This window comes from Mobula birostris, chromosome 21, assembly GCF_030028105.1.
Source record: "Mobula birostris isolate sMobBir1 chromosome 21, sMobBir1.hap1, whole genome shotgun sequence".
NCBI lineage: Eukaryota > Metazoa > Chordata > Chondrichthyes > Myliobatiformes > Myliobatidae > Mobula > Mobula birostris.
Window position 1 is genome coordinate 21701330 of NC_092390.1, and position 20399 is coordinate 21721728.

Sequence of the window (20399 nt, forward strand, 5' to 3'; positions counted from 1 at the left end):
TACACTGCAGCTCATCCCACTGACTGCAATTTTGCCCTATCATCTACCTGTCTTTCCTGACAGTCTCACAGACTGCCTCTGCTTGTGAACCAACAGCCCATCCGCAGCCCTATCACCCTGTTTTCCATCCCCCTTCCAAATCAGTTTAAACCCTGCCCAACAGTCTAGCAAACCTGCCCACAAAAAATATTGATTTCCCCTCAGATTCAGGTATAAAAAGTAGCTTTTGTACAGGTCATACCTTCACCAGAAGGGATCCTAATGATTCAGACATTTGAAACACTGCACCTGTTCCTCAGCCAGACATTCATCTGCCAAATAATCCTTTCCTTAACCTCTCTGGCACGTGGCACAGGCATCAATCCAGAGATAACTAACCAGGAGCTCCTGCTTTTTAGATTTCTACCTAACTTCCTAAATTTTCTCTTCAGGACCTCCTCACTTTTTGTACTTATGTCATTGGTTCCAATACGTACCAAGACTTCTGGCTGCTCCCCTGTCTCATTTAGAATGCCATGGACCCGCTCTGAGACATGCCTGACCTTGGCATCTTGGAGGCAACATACCATCCGGGTGTTTCTGTTGCATTCACAGAATCTCATGTCTTCCCCAGTGACTGTGGAATCCCCTTTCACTACTGCAGCCCACTTCTCCCCCTTCCCTCCTGAACCATAATGCCATACTCAGTGCCAGAGACCTGTCACTGTGGTTTCTGCCTGGCAGGTCATCCCCACCCCCCCTCACCCCACAGTATCCAAAGTATGTACTTATAACTGAGGGGAACGGCATGGGGTACTCTGCACTGGCTGCCCATTTGATCTCCCTCTCCTGCCTCGTGCAACTTAGGGTTGACTATCTCCCTGTAGCTTCTATCTGTGATGTTCTCATTCTCCCATATGAGCTGAAGGATGCTCTTCATAATTTACAGTTTGGCATTCACTGCTATCATCCCCTCAAAACTAATCAATTATCTTCAAGACCTTGGCCTCAATACCTCCTTGCATAATTGAATCTTTGATTTCTTCACTTGCATACCCCAGTCATTTCAGGTTGGCAACGAAATCTTCTCCACGGTATCCATCAGCGCAGGTGCATCACAATGCTGTGTGCTTAGCCCCTGCTCTACTGGCTTTCTACTTGTGACTCGGAGGCTGAGCACAGCTCCAATGCCTTATTTAAATTTGCTGATGACACCACTGTTATTGGTCAAATCAAAGGTGGTAATGAATCAGCATATAGGACGAAGATTGGAAGTCTGGCTGATTGGTGCCACACCAACAACCTCTCACTGGCAGCAAGAAACTGATTATTGACATCATGAGGAGGGAACCAGAGGTCCTTGAGCCAGTCCTCATCAGGGGATCAGAGGTGGAGAGGGTCAGTAACTTTAAATTCCTTGGTGTTATCATTTCAGAGGATCTGTCTTGGGTCCAGTACGTAAATGCCAGTGCCTCTACTATCTTAGAAGTTTGTGAAGATTTGGCAACTCGTCTAAAACCTTGACAAACTTCTATAGATGTGCGGTGGAGAGTATATTGACTGGCTGCATCCTAGCCTGGTATGGAAATGCCAATGCCCTTGAATGTAAATGGCTACAGGAAGTACTTTATACAGCCCAGTCCATCAAGGGTAAAACCCTCCCTTCTATCGAACACATCTACATGGAGTGCTGTTGCAGGAAAGCAGCATTTATCAAGGACCCCCACCATCCAAATTGTGCCCTCTTCTCACTGCTGCCATCAAGAAGGCACAGGAGTCTCAGGACTCTCAGCACCAGGTTCAGGAACAGTTATTACCCCTCAACCATCAGGCTCTTGAACCAGAGGGGTGACTTCACTCAACTTTTCATCTTATGTTCTTATCTCATGTTGCTAATTTAATATTTATTTTTTCTTTCTTTTTGCCTAGTTTGTTGCCTTTTGCATATTGGTTGTTCGTCTTGTTGGGTGCAATCTTTGATTGATTCTATTGTGTTTCTTACATTTACTGTGCATGCCCACAAGAAAATGAACGTCAGGGTTGGATATGGTTATGTACATGTACTTTGATAATAAATTTACTTTGAATTTGAACTTTGAACAGGAGAATGTTCTCAAGTGACAGCAAGCAGATCACGTTGGAGCTGTCCATGAAGACCTTGATAATAATTTTACTATGAACTTCGAAGTTTTTGAACTTTTTGGATTCAGATTTATTTGTCACGTATACATCGAAGTTTGCAGTGCTGCGTCTGAGGAGGTGCTGGGAGCAGCCTTCAAGTGTCGCCACACATTCCGGCACTAACATAGCGTGCCCACAATGCTTAGCAAAACAACACAAGCAGCAGCGACAGCAACAAGAGAACAGAACAAGACAACAGCAGCGAAACAATTCCCTACTTCACTCTCTCACCACCTCACACACAAATAGGCCTCCATCCCCAGGACACCCACACCCTGGTGCCAGACTCTCAGATATCGGGCTTTCACCTCCAGTCCATGGTCCAGACTCTTAGACTCGACCGTTCCTTTACCGAACCATAAACACATTTACAAACATCTGATTGTGTACTGATCACCACATTGACACTTACTTTCAAATGCCAGAATGAATTAAACTTGACAGTGTTAGACAGCTGTCTTACTTCTACCAACTTTAAGTAAATTTGCTTGATGGTGTGATGAGAATACACATAAATTAAGATGTTTGCTGGCCTGGGCTAGCATCAGTGGCATCAGCAGTTGGTCTGCCACCTGTCCTCGGTAGGGAGAGATAAGGAATACAATGAAGCAGCATTTGGAGATGTTAATGAAGGAGCCATCAGTCTGGGTATTGTCAAGATCGGCTCCCCCTTTGAACCCTGAACTGTTTGAAGTGATGGACAGGCGGTTTGGAGACGTGTAATGAAGGGACGGAAGAGAGAGCTGTCTAGAGCGGCTCCCCCTTTGAACCTTGAACTGTTTGAAGTGATGGACAGGCGATACCCCAGCAGGGGGATAAAAAGGGACAGGTTTGCTGAGGCAACACACACACGACACCCGAGGTAACGAGACCCTGGAAGCGGTGCGCCTCTCACAAGTCGGTGGGAAGTACCGGGCCATAAACACACAGGGTGGAAAGGTACGATCAGCGGGAACCCGGTGTGTGTCCACCCTTGCTTGGATGCCGGGTTCACTGCAGAGGATCGACCGCATCTGGAGGAGGGGTCACAGTCGGTGACCTCAGGTGACATCACAAAGGACTCGCCCGAAAGCTGCTTGTGAGCAATATCGCAGGTCTGTGTGTGGAAGCCGTTTTGAATGATCATTCGTTCTTGTTCTCTCTCTCCTTCCCCCCACATTGTCCATCGCCATGGCAACGATTACTGCGAACTGAACTAAATTGAACTGGACTTTGTGTCACTTTGAAATTGGTCATTTACCCCTAGACAACGATAGAGCTTGATTGATCCTGTTATCTTAATTCTGTGCACATGTGTGTTTATCATTGCTGAACTGTTGCATTTATTATCCTTTTGATTACTGTGTTGCTTGTTTCTTTAATAAAACTTTCTTAGTTCTAGTAATCCAGACTCCAACTGAGTGATCCATTTCTGCTGGTTTGGCAACCCAGTTACGGGGTACATAACAATGGCCCTAGGCATTGTCACTGATAATTGTTGATATTGCTGACTCTTGCCTTTAGCCTGAATTCCCTTGTTTTGTATCCTACTAAATGCTTTTCCATCTCTCAGATTTGAAAGTGCAATCCTCTCACTAGGGCTTGTATACAAACTTAGCTCACTCTGCTCACAGTCATGTGATTCAGTGGTGGGAAGGCCACCTTCCATAAGCCACACACATCCGGGGTTGGTATGATTTAGGTTCAACCAAATAGGAAAGCCAGGGTGTTCTGACTGAGGACCACTGTGTAAATACCGCCCCATACACAGTTATCTCTCGCCAGGAAATGACAGATCACGCACTGGCATAAAATTACCAAGGCAGTAGATTTTGCAACTTTAACGATCAGTTTCCTGAAAAAGAAAAGAAAGAGGGATCCATTACAGTTAAACTGTCTAAATGTGAACATAAATGTTGGAGCTCATTTCTGGATTAGTAAGGTGCTTCACTTGGAATACTCACGTGCTGAACCCACATTCTGCATGAAAGACACCGGCCACAGTTTGAACTTCCCTCAAACCAATTCGAATAAACTGGCTAATTCAGCACTTGCTCCTTTGAACCATTCATCTGCACAAAGCACTTCTTACAACATGGTGTCTCCTTCAGGTGGGACCCTCTGAGGATCTTCCCTGTGCTCTTCTTCGCACCTCCTGCAAAAAGCCCCCAAACCAGACTACTTGTCCTTCAGAAACACCCTTACTAACAGGACGTGCTGGTTTTGCAGAAAACTGCTAAAATAAAAATACCTCACAGCATAGCAATAGAAATCTTAGCCAGGGCATTACAAAAGCATCTGTTTCCAGATTTGATGGTCTGTTGGTGTATCCTATGATATAAGAATATCATGAAAAGATTGTTGTTAAAAGAAGAATTTCATTAGCTGCAGTTTTTTTCCCCCGTCATGAGCTTTATTCATGGGAAACAGTCAGATAAAATAATTATCCTCAATCTGTAAACGTTCGTGCAAAAGGAAACACCTAACTAAAGAGGAGAGCTTTTAACTAGCTTTTCAAGATTTCTTCTGAGTGTTTAACCATATGGATAGATAACTTAGTCTGATTTTGGTATAATGCAATAGATTAAATAAACTGCTGTAAAATATAACACGAAGAAGAGTTATCAAGAGATTTCTTAATTGGTTTTTAAATAAGCCATACTAGGCTTTTGTTTGTTACAGCCTTTATATTTCAGTCCAGGTGAAGGGATCCAGCTGTTCCTTGTTTGGGCTACTGAAGACTATTGAGATTTTAAACATAATTATGTCAACTCTTTGGCTTCATCTTTATTTCTGTATTAATGACTCGTTTTTAGATTGCATTGTATTTCTGCAGAGATGATTACATTTTAGTATGTTACAGTATTTCAGTTGGACTTAAAATTACTTTTGTTTGTTAAATTGCACTGATGGGATCCATGACAAACGAGGGGTGATTGATAAGTTTGTGGCCTAATGTAGACGGAGTCAGTTTTAGAAGACTTAGCACATTTTTTTTTCCTACATTCACACACTTAGTCCAGCGGTCGTGGAGCATACGGATCCCTTCTTTGTAGAAGTCGGTGTCTTGGACCTCTAGAAGTGGTCCACAACAGGGGTGATTGATAAGTTTGTGGTCTAAAGTAAAGGGAGATGAGGAGAAACTTCAAACTTTCTGCATTTTCATTCAAAGAGTTGAGCTGCACGTACATGTAATGAGAGCTGTATAACTCATCTCCTTCTACCTTAGGCTACAAACTTATCAATCACCCCTGTTGCGGACCACCTGGAGGTCAAAGATGCTCTCGTTACATGCACATGTAGTTCATCTCTTTGAGTGATAATGCAGAAAGTTTGAAGTTAATAACTCACCTCTTTCTACCTTAGGCCACAAACTTATCAATCACCCCGGCTGTGGACCACTTCTACAAAGAAGGGATCCGTATGCTCTACGACTGCTGGACTAAGTGTGTACATGTAGGAGGGGACTATGTTGAAAAATAAATGTGCTAGGTTTTCTAAAATTGACTCCTTCTACCTTAGGCCAAGAACTTATCAATCACCCCTCGTAATTAGTTCAAAGGGCAACAAACTTGTTTGAGGAGTCCTTGATTTTCTCCACTACTGTGAACTAAGAAAAATTGGTGGCTTCATCACAGTAAGAATTTATATTATCAGCAGGGGTGTGGCTGTGGGAGTGGAATTTTGATGAAGACCTGCTGGGTTTGTCATGGAACTTAAGTGCTATGGTCTTTTTGAATAACAGCTCTTTGGTTACTTCTGAACTAACAGTAGGAATATTTAATTGGTAATATAGCCTTTGTTTTTGAAAGCCTTGATTTGGTTTTATTCTTCTCAATCAGATTCTGTCTGTTCTCTTGTGATGGGATAATCTAAGGCAATTTTAGCTGGACTTCAATAGGCTGATAATTCACATTTTGCTTATACGGATTTCAATCTTTCAGACGCACTGTTCACATCAGGAACCACAGCAACTGTGGCTTTGTTAAAGGATGCATCTCTTCTTACGGTGGCTAATGTTGGCGATAGTCCAGCTATTCTTTGTCGTGAAGGAAAAGCTGAACAATTAACTGAAGATCACACCCCAAGGAGGCATGATGAAAGGAAAAGGTGACTTGCACTATAATGTAAATTTTCAAAACAATTTCATTCAAGTGACCACTTAAAAATGCATTAATACAAGTTTACTGTATTAAGTCAGTGGTATAATGCCAGTGACGGGGAACTAGTTAAAACATTGATTCAAAATGTTAAGAATTTTTGTTGGTTTTCAAATGATTAATTTTAGAATTGTCACTGAAAAGGAGAGAGATTGGTAAAAAAAATGCCACAAATGGACTTTGTTTCCAATGAACAGAAATGATGTGAAATGCCAGTTGTCACCAAACTCCAGGCAAAATACACTCTATCTACTATCACCCTATATTTTCTATGGGCAAGTAAATTCTTAATCCACACAGGCAATTTACCTGGATCAATTGCCTCCTGACTTTGTGAATGAGCCTATCATAGGGAACTTTATCAAACACCTTACTAAAAGTTAAATACACCACAGGATTCCTGCTGAAGGGTTTCGGCCCAAAATTTTGACTATTCTTTTCCATAGATGCTGCCTGGCCTGCTGAGATCCTCCAGCATTTTGTGTGTGTTGCTTAGATTTCCAGCATCTGCAGATTTTTCTCTTGTTTGTGATTGGATCCCTAATCAGACCATGCTTCTCCAAATACTCGTATATCCTGTCTCTACAAATCCTTTCCAATAATTGCCCACCATTGAAGTAAGACCCGTGGGTCTATAATTCCCAGAGTTATCCTTAATCCCTTTCTTGAACAAAGGAATAACATTTACCATTCTCCAATCTTCTGATACTACTCCTATAACCAGTAAGGATGCAAAGATCATCGCCAAAGGCACAGTAATCTCTTCCCTTACTTTCCATAGTAATTTGGGATATATTGCGTCCAGCCCCAGGGACTTATCTATCCCAATGTTTTTTAAAAGTTCCAGCAAATCATTCCTTAACCTCTATATTCTAGCATATCAACCCATTTTATACTATCCTCACAAACATCGAGGTTTCTTTCATTGGTGAACACTGAAACAAATTATTCATTAAGGACCTCCCCTAACTCCAGGCATATGTTTCCTCTTTTATCCCTGATTAGTTCTGGTCTCTAGACATCCTCCTGCTCTTCACATATATTTAGTACACCTGGCACCTGGGGGGGGGGGGGGGGGGGCGAAGGTTTGTTAATCTTTCTCACCAAGGCCTTCTCATGCCATCTTCTAGCTCTCCTACATACATTCCTTAGTTTTCCCTGGCTATCTTGTAACTCTCTGGATTCTTAATCTTCCTCTTGTCTATCATGATATAGATCATGGAAATAGGGGCACAGACACAGTGGATGGAGATTAATCCAGACAGGTGTGAGGTGTTGCTTTTTGGGAGATCAAATGCAAAATGAAAGCTTACAGTAAATTTCAGGATCCTTGGGAACATTGATTTACAGAGGCAAATCCATAGCTCCCCAACAGCGGGTGTGTGCTGTGGGGGGTGGGGGGCGGGGGAGACCAGGTACGACAGCAATGTTTAAGAGGCATTTAGTCAGGAATGGAGGGATGTAGATCATGTGCAAACAGATGGGATTAGTTTAGAGTGACATTATAGTGGGCACAGACATCATGGGCCAAAGACCCTGTCACTGTGGTGCATTACTCTATGTTCAAAGTCATTGATACACCTCATGAATAGCATTGACCTTAGAATTGATTTCTGTGTTACCTAATTAATCACTAATTGTCACCTAGAAAATGAGCCTACTTCCTACACTCCCTTTTGCGCCTGGGACCAATTCATGCCAGAACATTATCCCCAATCCCACGGGCTTTAATTTTGCACACTGACCTTATGGAAAGCTTTCAAGAAGTCCAGGTACATCATACCCACTGGTTCTTTTATTTATTCTACCAGTTAAAAAATTCCACTATATTCATCATATTTTCAATTATGATTTTCCTTTCATAAATTCATGTTGACTTTATCCAGTTCCATTAAGGATTTTCAAGTATTCCTTTACTACTACTTCGCTGGACAATAAATTTTTTCGGAAGTGTTACTTCCTCAGAATTTTTTTCTTTTTGTTTATGATCGACCACCTGAAGCTGAACACAAATATAATTTCAGGTGACTTGTATCACATAGGAATTTAAAAAAACAAGAAATTACCTCTTATTGAATATAATTGCATATGGTGCTGATAGTTCACATAAGCTAAAGATGTTGGTGATTTTTATTTGTACTCATTGCCTGAGGCTTCTCACGTAAGTGCCCAACAATAATCAGCCAGTATTGATGGATTCCAGTCGTTCTGTTACTGTTTCTCCATGATCACAATGACCTGGTGAAACCTTTCACCATGCTCATCACCGATAGCACCAAGATGTGCAGGGAAGAAATCGAAATGGTACTGCAGAAAATGAATCTTAGTGACATGTTGCACTTCATGCTTCTGTATGCTTGAAGCTCGTTGTCAACCAGCCTCACATACTGTAGTTTGGTGCTCTGCAGTTGCCAAGAAAAATTTCAACAACAACCTTGAATGCTTTCCATACGATATTCTCCGGTCCCACTAAAAGTTCTTTGAATTGCCTATCATTGATGATTTGTTTGATTTGTGGACCCAAAAAATGCCCCCCTTAATCTTGGCATCAGTTATTCTGACTTCAATTATGAATTGAAATAACAAATTTAGGCAATTTCAAAAAAATGGTGCGTGATAGGGAAATTTCATTATCAGCAGCCCAAAATCCATAAGATACACCCAAAAGTATTCAGGAAGCAAAATGTTTGTTGTGCAGTGTTTTTATAAGAGATGCTGGCATTTTCTTCAGTACTGATGTTTTCCTGTTTTTGTTATTTCTGTCCTTTTGTTTAACAAACTAATAGCAGGGTTATTTTAGCTACTTCCCACCTCTAGGAACTGCTCTAGTGTCCAAAGAAGTTTGGAAGATGACCACGACTATTTCTAGATCTGCTTGCAATGGTCTCTGAGATATAGATCGTCAGGCCATGGGGATTTGTCAGCTTTTACTCTATAAATTTCCTGAGTATTATTTATATAACTTTACCGATTTTTTTCCAGTTCTTCCCTTTTATTAGGTCTTTCGTTCCCTAACGTACCTGGAAGGTTATTTGAATCTTTCTTTGTGAAGATAGGACATTTTAATCTTCATTAACTTCTCTCTTCACATTTTTCATACACATGTAACCCCTCCCCCCCTTCCCTGGCTTGCTGCTCACGTTCGTCTAGGGGAATCAGTTTTCGGCCCCGCCAAACAAGGTATTCAAGTTTGGGTGGATGCTGTGTAATGTACTCCCGTTCACAAACCCCCAATACAAAATATCCGACAGTATACCATATACAATCAAATGATAAACTTTATGAATCTTATTCTGAATATAGGGTTAGTATGAAAATAAACAAACAAAAAGGACACAAAGTTAAAGTCTCAATATATGTTGGAGCTCACTCAGCAGGTATTCCTCCACAAATGTCCTCTGCCGAAACGTTGCCGACCCTCAGACCCTCGGATTCCAGTATACGCCATCCGGTGGTCTCCCAGCACTCTCCATGCGTGTCCTTCCTCTTCACTCTCCTCGACTGAAAACCCCGGCTCCCAGGCATGCAAGAACAAATAACATTTCTCCCATTGGATAGCCACCCATTATCAGTAGTTATAACCCAAACATTGCTGTTGCAGAGAAACCATTACCTCATCAGTTAACATTACAGAGAAACTCTACACACATTTTTGCAATCAGATGTTATATTTATTTTCCTTCTTTGATTAATTCTAATCTGTTCTGAATCCTTGGGTCCATTGCTTTTTTTCTAGCAAGTTTATTTCTCTTTGAATATGCTATCAGTTGTATATTTAATATTTCATTAGTATTTGAGTAATATTGTAAATATATTTTTTGATAGAGCATTCTTTTTTTTGTTTAAATAATGCATTGTGGGTTACATGTAAAAGTACATAAATGGCATACATCATTACGCCTCCACATTGTACATGCACAGCTCACTTAAAGTAAAAGTGAAACAAAGATATTTTATTCCTGGCTCCATGTTTTTGCCTTCAATTAGTTTAAAAAACAAAACATAACATACAAGATGTTTACCTATCTGTTGAAGTACAGCAAGACGTTTGAGTTAAAAAAGGCACAACAAGAAATAGTCACATTTTTTAAAATTGCAGTTTGAATTCTTTTTTTCTTCGCAAGAGGAGAAAGTTATTTGAGTTAAAAAAGGCAAAAAATGGAAGAATTCAGGAGTTCATAAACCATGAGTACCAAGTGATAAGAAATATAAATTTAAAAAAGAGCAGAAACTGCTGGTTATATCGGAAAGATAGACACACATTTGATTGCACAAGAGATAACTGGAGTATGTATACTGAGTGAATTGAGATGTATTTTGAAGCAAATGAAATAGACAATGAGAAGCGAGTGCCAGTTTTGCTGAGTGCATTGTTTTAAGTGTATACAGTTTGCTTAGAAGTTTGACTGCTCCAACCAAACCAGATGAAATGAGCTTTGCTGATATAGTGAAAGTAATGCAGGAATATTACAACTGAAACCATTGTCGATTACAGAATGCTTTAGGTTTCATAAGCAGAATCAAAGTGGGGGGGGGGTCCATTTCAGCATATGTGGCTGAATTGAAGAAGTTGTCTGTGCATTGAGAGTTCAGTGATGGGATTAATGATTCTCTGAGAGATTGTCTAGTTTGTGGAATCTTACAAGAAAACATTCAGAAAGAATTCTTAACTGAAGCACAACTTACATTTAAAAGAGCAGTTGAAATAGCTGTATCAATGGAAACAGCAGACAGACACAATTGAGTTGCAGTCAGGAATGAAAATGAGAATGAACAAAATTGCAACATCTAGATTGAGGTCTGCCTGGCTGAATAAATTGTGTTACTATTATGGTAGGGGCTCACCTACACCGGGCCAATGCAGGTTCAAAGGTGAAACATGAGAAAATGCAATGAAGTAGGACATATACAAAGAGTATGTTGGGCAGGCAAAAATAAATGGACTGCACAGGGAAGAAAAAAGACAAGTCAAGTTGCAGTTTCAGGAAGAGCACTAATCAACATGATGTTGATGAAAAATCTGATAACAATGAGAGTGACTGGGTAGCCTTGAAATTTACATTGTGAAAACTAACAAGAGACAAGCAATGTGGCTGTTTCAGTCACTCCACAAAATGAGTTTGAATGGCATTTCAAAGATACTAAACTGGAGCCCACAGATATCCAATTAAGAACTTACACTGGAGGAAAGTTAATTCCTGTGCGAATGACATTTATAACTGAAATAAAACAGCCAACAAGCCATGTTGGGCTGTTATAAAAACAGGAGGGCCCGTGCTATGGGGATATAAGTGCCTGAGACAACTACATCTTGGTTAGAGATCAATCCATCATTTGCATACCACATTCCCTGCAATAGAGTCATTGTTCAGGGTTGACATGGAAAATCTCAAGCATATCAAGGGTAAAATAGTGTTAAATGAAAATGCCATACCCAAGTTTTGTAAATCCCATTCAGTTTCTTATACTATCCATGCTGAAGTAGCCAATGAACCAGATCACATGGAAACTGAAGGAAGTCTTTCCGAGGTTGAGTGGAACTTGTGGACAATGCCAGTGGTCCTAGTAGCCAAAATGAATGGGTCTGCAAGGAGCTGTGGTGATCTTAAGTTCACCATCAACCCAATACTGAAAGTAGATTAATACCCTCAAAGATAGATGGTATCTTTGCAAACCTTTCTAGAGGAAAACATTTCAGATAAATGGACTTAGCTGAGGCTTACCAATAGATGGAGATGAAAGAAGAGTCCAAAGTGTTTCTCACCCTAATCACCCACAAAGGGCTTTATTGCAATAATAGGCTTATTTTTGGAATAGCATCTGCACCAGCACTCAAACTGACAGCCATGGACCATGTACTGCAAGGCTTTCTGGGCACACAGTGTTTCCTGGATGACATCATTGTTATCAGTAAGACTGACAAGGAACTCCTTAAGATAATATTAAAAATATTAGAAGATTATGAGCTCAGACCACGACCCAACAAGTGTGAATTCAAAATTTGAAGGCAGTGTTAAAAAGATTAAAAGATTATGGGCTCAGAACACAACCCAACAAGTGTGAATTCTTTAAGACAAACATCACTTATTGCATCACACCATTGACGCACAAGTATTACACAAGTGGGCATGTGGCCAAGTGGTTAAGACACTAGACTAACGACCTGAAGGTTGAGAGTTCAAGCCCCAGACAAGGCAACATGTTGTGTCCTTGAGCAAGGCACTTAACCACACATTGCTCTGCGACGACACTGGTGCCAAGCTGTATCGGCCCTTGCCTTTCCCTTGGACAACATCGGTGTCATGGAGAGGGGAGACTTGCAGCATGGGCAATTGCTGGTCTTCCATTCAACCTTGCCCAGGCCTGTGCCCTGGAGAGTGAAGACTTTCCAGGCGCAGATCCATGGTCTCGCAAGACTGACAGATGCCTTAAATTACACAAGTGTGCTGAGAAAATTCAATCAGTAGTGGATGCCACAAGGCTAAAGGACATGTTGCAGTTGCAGTCCTTTTTAGGATTTGTCAATTACTATAACAGGTTCTTGCCAGACCTGGCTACTGTGCTTCAATTCTTGAACTCACTACTACAGATGGGGAAGACATGGTAATGGACAAAGCAATATGAGGTGGTTTTCAAAAAGGTAAAAGAAATGGTGGCATCAGACACTGGACTCATACATTATGATCCTTACGTCCAGAAGAAAGGTATTAAGAGCTACACTTCCTGCAGTCCCATAGCCACCACGAAGGAAGCCCCAGAATCTGAGATAGTTTCACAGCAACAAGTATCACCTGCCTAGCAGAGGAAAGGCATTAAAGTTCAAAGTAAATTTATCACCAAAGTACAAATATGTCACCATATACATCCTTGAGATTCAATTTCTTGCAGGCATACTCAATAAATCTACAGAATGATAATCATAACAGGATCAATAGAAGACCGCGCCAACTTGGGCATACAACCAATGTGCCAAAGAGAACAAACTGTGCAAGTGCAAAAAGAAATAAATAAATAAGCAATAATTATTGAGAATACGGGATGAAGAGTCCTTGAAAGTGAGTCCATTGATTGTGGGAGCACTTTAGTGATGTGGCAAGTGAAGTTGAGTAAAGTTATTCCCTTTGGTTCAAGACCCTGATGGTTGAGAGGTAGCGACTATTCCTGAATCTGGTGGTGTGAGTCCTGAGTCTCCTGTACATTCTTCCTGATGGCAGCAGCAGGAAGAGAGCGTGTGGTGGGTGGTGGAGCTCCCTGATGGTGGATGCTGCTTTCCTGCGACAGCCTCCACAGTGATTAAATCTTTAGGCCTGAATGGGACAATTTAAAATTTACTATGCTGTGAATGTCTGTATAGTAGTTGTATTATGCAGTATACTGTATGTATAGTATATGTTGTGTGCATGTATAATGTGTATGTGTTCAAAAGTTGAGATACATTCTATATTGAATTGGAGTTTATGGCTAAGCATGGGAGAGTGTTGTGTATTTAATATTTCATTAATATTTAAGTAATATTGTAAATATATTGTTTGATTAAACATTCTTTGTTGTTTACATCATCCATTGCAGGTTATATGTGAAAGTACGTAAATAGCATATGTCATTATGCCACCAGGTCATATGTGCACAACTTACTTAAAGTAAAATTGAAACTAAGATACATCATTCCCAGCTCCCATGTTTATGCTTTCAATTAGTTTAAAGTTTTGGAGTTACAAAACACTATCCTTTCATTTCCTTTGTACATTAGTGCTAAACCAACTTTCCTGACTTATTTTCATACAGCAGGATTGTTGTGACTTGTATGTTTATTCTCTAAATATTATCTGTTGTCAGTCCACCATCATCGAATTTAATTCCCCACTTCATCTTATGCACACCAACCTCTTGTATGAACCTTGTGAATAGCTTTCAAGAAGTCCAAATACATCATGTCATCCAGTGGGAAGAGAGGGTTGGGCAGCTCATCTTTCAGATTTGGCTTATACTGTCACAGCACAGAAACAGGCCCTTTGGCCCATCTAGTCTGAGTCAAACTACTGTACTGCCTAGCCCTATTGTGTTCACTAACAAAACTTTTTAAATAGAAAAAAAAATTTTTGCTTAGAATTAAGTTGAACGGTAATCGCATTAAAGATTAAAAGGCTTATTTTCTTAATACAAGGATCAAGGAGTGTGGCGGTTTCATTGACTGGAGTTTAGCCACCAACCCTTATGTGAATGGTCGATTGGCCATGACCCGTAGCATTGGGGATGTGGATCTCAAGCCATACGGAGTAACTGCTGAGCCGGAAGTTAAAACTGTGGAGGTAAAATGTCTGAGCCTCACGTGTGATCTCTTGCACATTTCTTATCCAAATGATTCATAACTATAGCATTTACCTATGGCTTTGGTCTACACCTTTACTAGTTGGAACATATGAAAGATTGTTTCCTGGTCCTGACTACTGACGGAGTTAGTGCAATTATGGAGCCCCAAGAGGTGTGTGATGTTGTAAAAAAATGCCAGGATCCATCAGAAGCTGCAGCCGTTATTAATGAGCAGGCAAGGACAGATGTTTGATTAAAACTCTTGGTTCTGCATGAGCAGCTTGTTTTAACGCTCCTGTGCTGTTGGCAATGACCTTTTATCATAAATCATCTAGCTCTTATGCAATCAGAATCAGATTTATTTTTATTGATTTATATGACGTGAAATTTGTTATGTAGCAGAGTTAGTGCAAAGACATAAAATTACTATAAAATACAAAAAAAAATCAATGGTGCAGAAAAAAGAATGATGACTTAGTGTCCATGTGTTTATAGACCATTCACAAATCTAGTGGTGGAGAGGAAGAAGCTGCTTATGAGTCATTGAGTGTGGGTCTTCAGTATCTTTTCCTCAAAGGGAGTAGCAAGAAGAGGGCATGACCCAGACGCTGAGGGTCCTTAATGATGCCTCAGGGAGATGTGCTCGATGATGGGGAGAGTTCTACCTACATTGAGCTGGATGAATCCACAACCCTCTGTAGCCACATGCATCCCATACCAGCCTGCTCTTCACTGCACATTATAACATCAACAGAGATTTATAAGTATTTGTTGATGTACCAAATTGGAATTACGATTTGTAAATACATCTTAATGTATGATAACCAGTTCCCGAACCATTTTACCTTGGTTCATAACACAAGAACACAAGAAACTAGGAGCAGGGGTAGGCTGTTGTACTTTTTGAGCCTTCCCTGTTATCTAATTAGATCATAGCTGACCTATGCTGGTTTCAACTCCAGTGTCATTTTTCTACCCCTTTATCCCTTGATATCAAATGCTAATCCACCTCCACTTTAACAAATTCTAATGATGCTCTGACTGAGAATTCCAGAAATTCATCATCCCTTATAAGAGGAAATTTCTATGTATATCAGTTTTAAATGACTTGTCCATTATTTTATTTTTACTATGACCCCCACTATTCTTTACTCCCGCTCAGAAAGAAAACATCCTATACGCCACTCTATTCAGCCTCTTTAGGGCCCTATATGTTTGAGTAAGATCACATTTCATTCTTCTAAAATCCAAAGAATGCAATCACAAACTATTTAATCTCTCTTGATAGACAACCCTGTCACCTCAGAAATTAGCCCAGTGAATCTTTTTCACATTACCTCCAATGTTAATATTATCTTCTTTTAGGTAGGGGACTAAAACTGAATGCAGGTGAGGCCTATCCAACACTCTTGTAAGAAAACTTCTCAGTTTTTAAAACCCACCTGCTTTGCAATGCAACACTGTTTGCCTTCCTAACTTGTTGGATATGCCTACTAGTGCTTTGTGAGATCCCTCGTCCTTCACTCATTTTCAGTCTCCCACCATTTAGATGACAATCCTCCTCATTTCTTTTACCAAAGTGTCTGTCATGGTCAGTTAAACCAAGACAGGACTTATTCAATAACTGGTAGAGAATGTTGTAAATCAGAGAGACGGCGGGTACAGGAACATAGTTTTCTGAAAGTGGTAACAGGTAGACAGGATGGTGCAGAAGGCATCTGGCATTCTTGGCTTCATCAGTCATAGCACTGAGTCCTGGAGTTGGGATATCATTGTTCAGCAGGAGAATTCTTTGGTGTGACTACACTTGGAGGATTGTGTGAAGTTCTGGTCACCCAACGATAGGAGAGATGTCATTAAGTTAGAAAGGATGTAGAAAATATTAACAAGGATGAGGTGGGTGCAGATGGGAGGTTGGTATCATTAAAAGTCACTTGGATAGGTACATGAATAGGAAGGGTTAGAGTGACATATGCCAAACATAAGTATATGACATAGGTCGGTATGGGTGATGGGTCAACGGGCTGTACAACTGACTCACCACTCACTTACCTAGTTACTGCAGTCAGCTGGCTCAACTGTTTCCATTTCATTTACTGAAAACTGCTGCATGTTCCACTGGATCCTCTCCCCTTGCCTACCATTGCTGCTGAGTGTAGTTTGCATCTTAGTTAAGTGCCATTTTTCACTGTTATTTGGCATAGGCGGCCTTAAGCAACTGGGAGCCCATTTCAAGAGTTAATGTGGGGCCCTACCCCCGCTTCCCAAAAAAAAAGAAAGAAAAAAAAAGCGAATATTCAAGTTGGTTTGCATCAATAATGGTATAATTTCGGACTTAAGCGTTGATGCATTATATGCACTTTCAGCATAATGGACAGACAGCTCGACATAATCCAAACAATTCTCTTAATTAGAAACTGAAACAATGACATTTTTTGTTTTGGAGGGAGAAGCCTCACCCTTTTCAGCAACTAGTCTGCACTGAGTGGCACTATGTGTTAGGTATCAGCTGACATAAGAACAGCTTAAACAATTTCCCTCTAATTAAATTAATAACAAAAGCAATGTCATATTTAATGAAAATTCACACTTTATTTATTCAATGAACAGTGTCTGAAAGTTAACTACTGGAAGTCTACAACAAACTGCGTCTCGCGCTCTTTCAGCACCATGGACAGCTCACGTAAGGCCTGGAGAGTGAACAGGAGAGTGAGAGAGGGAGAGAGAAATTACGATTTGTGGAAACGCCGCCTAATTACCTATACACATTTTGAGTGAAATACTTGGTTTATTTTATTATTTTAATTATATATTTATTTCCTCTAAAAATGTGTTAAAAGATTTACCACTAGAACTTCTCCACTCTCATGTGCTTGAGTGCTGAGAATGCTTTAATGAGCTCATCTTTGTCCAGCGATCTTGTTGTTTCATGCTCAATTGATATCTGAGCAAGAGCTGACAGACGCTCCTGGAGCATGGTTGTCCTTAGATACGTTTTGATGAGCTTTAGCCTCGAAAAACTTCTCTCTGCACTCGCTACAGTCACAGGCACTGTCAGCATGAGTCTTAGAGCAATGGTGAGGTTAGGATACAATTCAACCAGACTGTTGCTGTAAATGTAGCTCAGAATCTGCAGGCCAGTGGGTCCTTTTGCAGGCACGGCACTGGCAGCAGCTGACACCTCGCGCAAAAGGTCCTCAGCATCCACATCACCAAGTGTCCTCTCCATGCTTACGCAGCTGTCTTTCAGTGTGCGACTTTGGGTGGCTTTTTTCCATTTCCTCTGTTCCATAAATGAAGCCAAACGGACTGTAAAATAAATGCATCAGCTTGAAGCGCTCACTAATGCCTGTGATGGCAGAGTCCACTAGTGGAAGGAAAACTTCTCTCTTATACCATTCCTCGGATGCCACTGTCAGGGAAGGATCTGCACTTTGGGACTCGTACTGGAACTGGCGTTTTGGTTTTCTGATTCATGCAGTAGGAAAGACCATTGGCATCCCTATCTCTTCAGCTATCTCTCTGGCATCTGTTTGGGTGGATGAAAGGCCGTTCTCTCTGTATTCCTTGAGAAATTTCAGAACATATTCCACCTCTCGCTATAGCACATCGATTCCCACTTGTGGGCTCTGGAGCAGCTTGCTGACATGATTCATCTCATGTAAAATGTACCAGATGATAACAGTGAGCAGGAATTTCCATGACATGATCTCCTGTTCTAGGCCTTTGGCTGCAGATGTGCTTTCACTGTCACCTTTCTGCGTGGCATGTTCAATCAGTGACAGGAGCGCATTGCCATCACCGGGAAGCTGGTAGCGCAGGACTTTCACACTTTCCACGCGGCACTCCCATCACGTGTTGGATATGGCCTTGAGGGTCATCTGTGACACATTCTCCTTGACAAGCTCCCATCTCTGTGTCGATGAGCTGAATAGTGTGTATAGACATTGCAGCACCCCAAAGAAGCTCACAGACTCCACTGTTGATTTTGCAGCATCGGCAATGACTAGGTTTAGGCTGTGGTGGGCGCATGGCATGAACAGTGGTTTTTTGTTAATATCTAGCACCCTCTTCTGCACCCCGCTATTTTTCCCCTGCATATTGCTCCCGTTATCATATGCCTGCCCGCTGCATTTTGAGATATCTAATCCTAACTTCTCCATATGCGTTAAGAAAACGTCGGTAACGCCTGCACCTGTTGTGTCGAGCACTGGTAGGAAACTGACAAAATGCTCACTCACAGTAGCTCCGACATTTACTTGGCAAGTGACAATGCGCAGTGTCACAGAGAGCTGCTCTGTGTGTGCAGCGTCAGTGGCGCAGTCCATTATCACCGAGTAGTAACGTGATTGTTTTACTCTCTCTGTTATCGCTTCCAGTGTCTTGTCTCCAATAAGTGTGATTAACTCATTTTGTATGGTTTTCCCCATGTAGTGGTCAGCAATCTCTTTTTTCTCTGCTCATCTGACATGTTCGCTCATCACTGGGTCGAACTCGGCAAGCAGCTCCACCAGACCTAGAAAGTTCCCATTATTTGGTTAATGTAGGGTGAAATTGTGGCCACGGAAAGCAAGGTTTCGTTCTGCAAGATAACAGACTATGGCAATGAACCTCTTCATGACATCATTCCAGTGTTTTTTATTCCAGCATTTGCATTTCTTGGTACGTGCTGTCAATGGCACTGTGCGTTCTTGAGCGCGTTTCCAGCTCGCGCCAGCTATCCATGTTGGCATGGTGCGCATTTGACTTCTCATGATCCTGGAGTGTGAGAGTGAGTCGCTCCCACACTCTGAAACCCCACAAGTGAGACTGTGATTTCGCTTGCCAGAAAGGGTACAGCAGAAACAGAAGACTGAATCAGATGATTCTGAGTACACTAATCATGACCTATGAATGGTTTCTCCATCTTTCATCTTCGTAAGATATCTGTCCTTGGTAAAACGACGGCGTGATTGGCTCGGTGGAACTGAATGGGACCTCTCCTAACAATGTCGATCCGTTGGTCGCTGGTGATATGCGTTGGCCAACGTGCCGGATCGGTCTCTGTGAATGTTAGTGGGGCTTTCTCTCTGTCTGGTGGGCTGGTGGCGGCATCTCCCTCACCCGTCTCAGTTGTAGGACTGTCATCATGCTGTGGTGCTTGTTCATCAAACAAAGTTTGGTCATCATTATCACCATCTGTTTGAGTAGAATTGTTCTTCTCATTTTCATTGCTCTGATTATCAACATCTCCTGTACCGCTTACACTGTCACTCGGCACTACAGCCCCATGCTGTGACGATGGTGCAGCAGCAACTGCAGTCTGCGGGCCTTTTACAGATGCTGGACCAAAGAAAGATGTTAACTTTTGGAAGACTATTTAGACGTTTTGTTTTGTTGTCTAATATTTTCCGTTTTTCAGCACCGCGAGGATAGGAGTGTTTCATTTTCCTCTCATTGAAAAGTAGCCTTCTTTGCTAGGAGCAATGTTTATAAGTGAAATAAATAATTTAATGTGTTTTCTCAGATGTCAGTCAGCGAGCGCCCACTGGTGGTTCGGCTGGCAACAGCAGGAGAATATTGTGGCATCTGGGAGCTGTGCATTAAATTTTTGCATGTCAGTCAGGGGCCCCTGGGAGGGTGGGGCCCATTTCAGTTGAAATGGGTGAAACATAGCTAAGGCCGCCTATGTTACTTGGCATTGTTTTGTCTACTTGTTGACCTTCTACATTTATAATGGCATTTCGCTTTATCAATAACTAAGCTTTTCCCCAGCTTACACATGTTGCCTGAGCCTCTAAGAGATTAAAA

At 41.4% G+C, this 20399-nt stretch overlaps 1 protein-coding gene across 2 annotated transcripts in view; it reads left to right on the top strand.

Moving 5' to 3' along the window:
- Positions 1–20399, top strand: part of LOC140185671 (protein phosphatase Mn(2+)-dependent 1K-like) — a 40757-nt gene that overhangs the window by 12945 nt on the left and 7413 nt on the right. For both annotated transcript variants that reach the window (XM_072239154.1, XM_072239155.1), the window contains exons 4-6: positions 6084–6249; positions 14464–14608; positions 14710–14844. In XM_072239154.1, coding sequence (XP_072095255.1) covers positions 6084–6249; positions 14464–14608; positions 14710–14844 — 446 coding nt within the window. The remainder of the gene's footprint in view (positions 1–6083; positions 6250–14463; positions 14609–14709; positions 14845–20399) is intronic.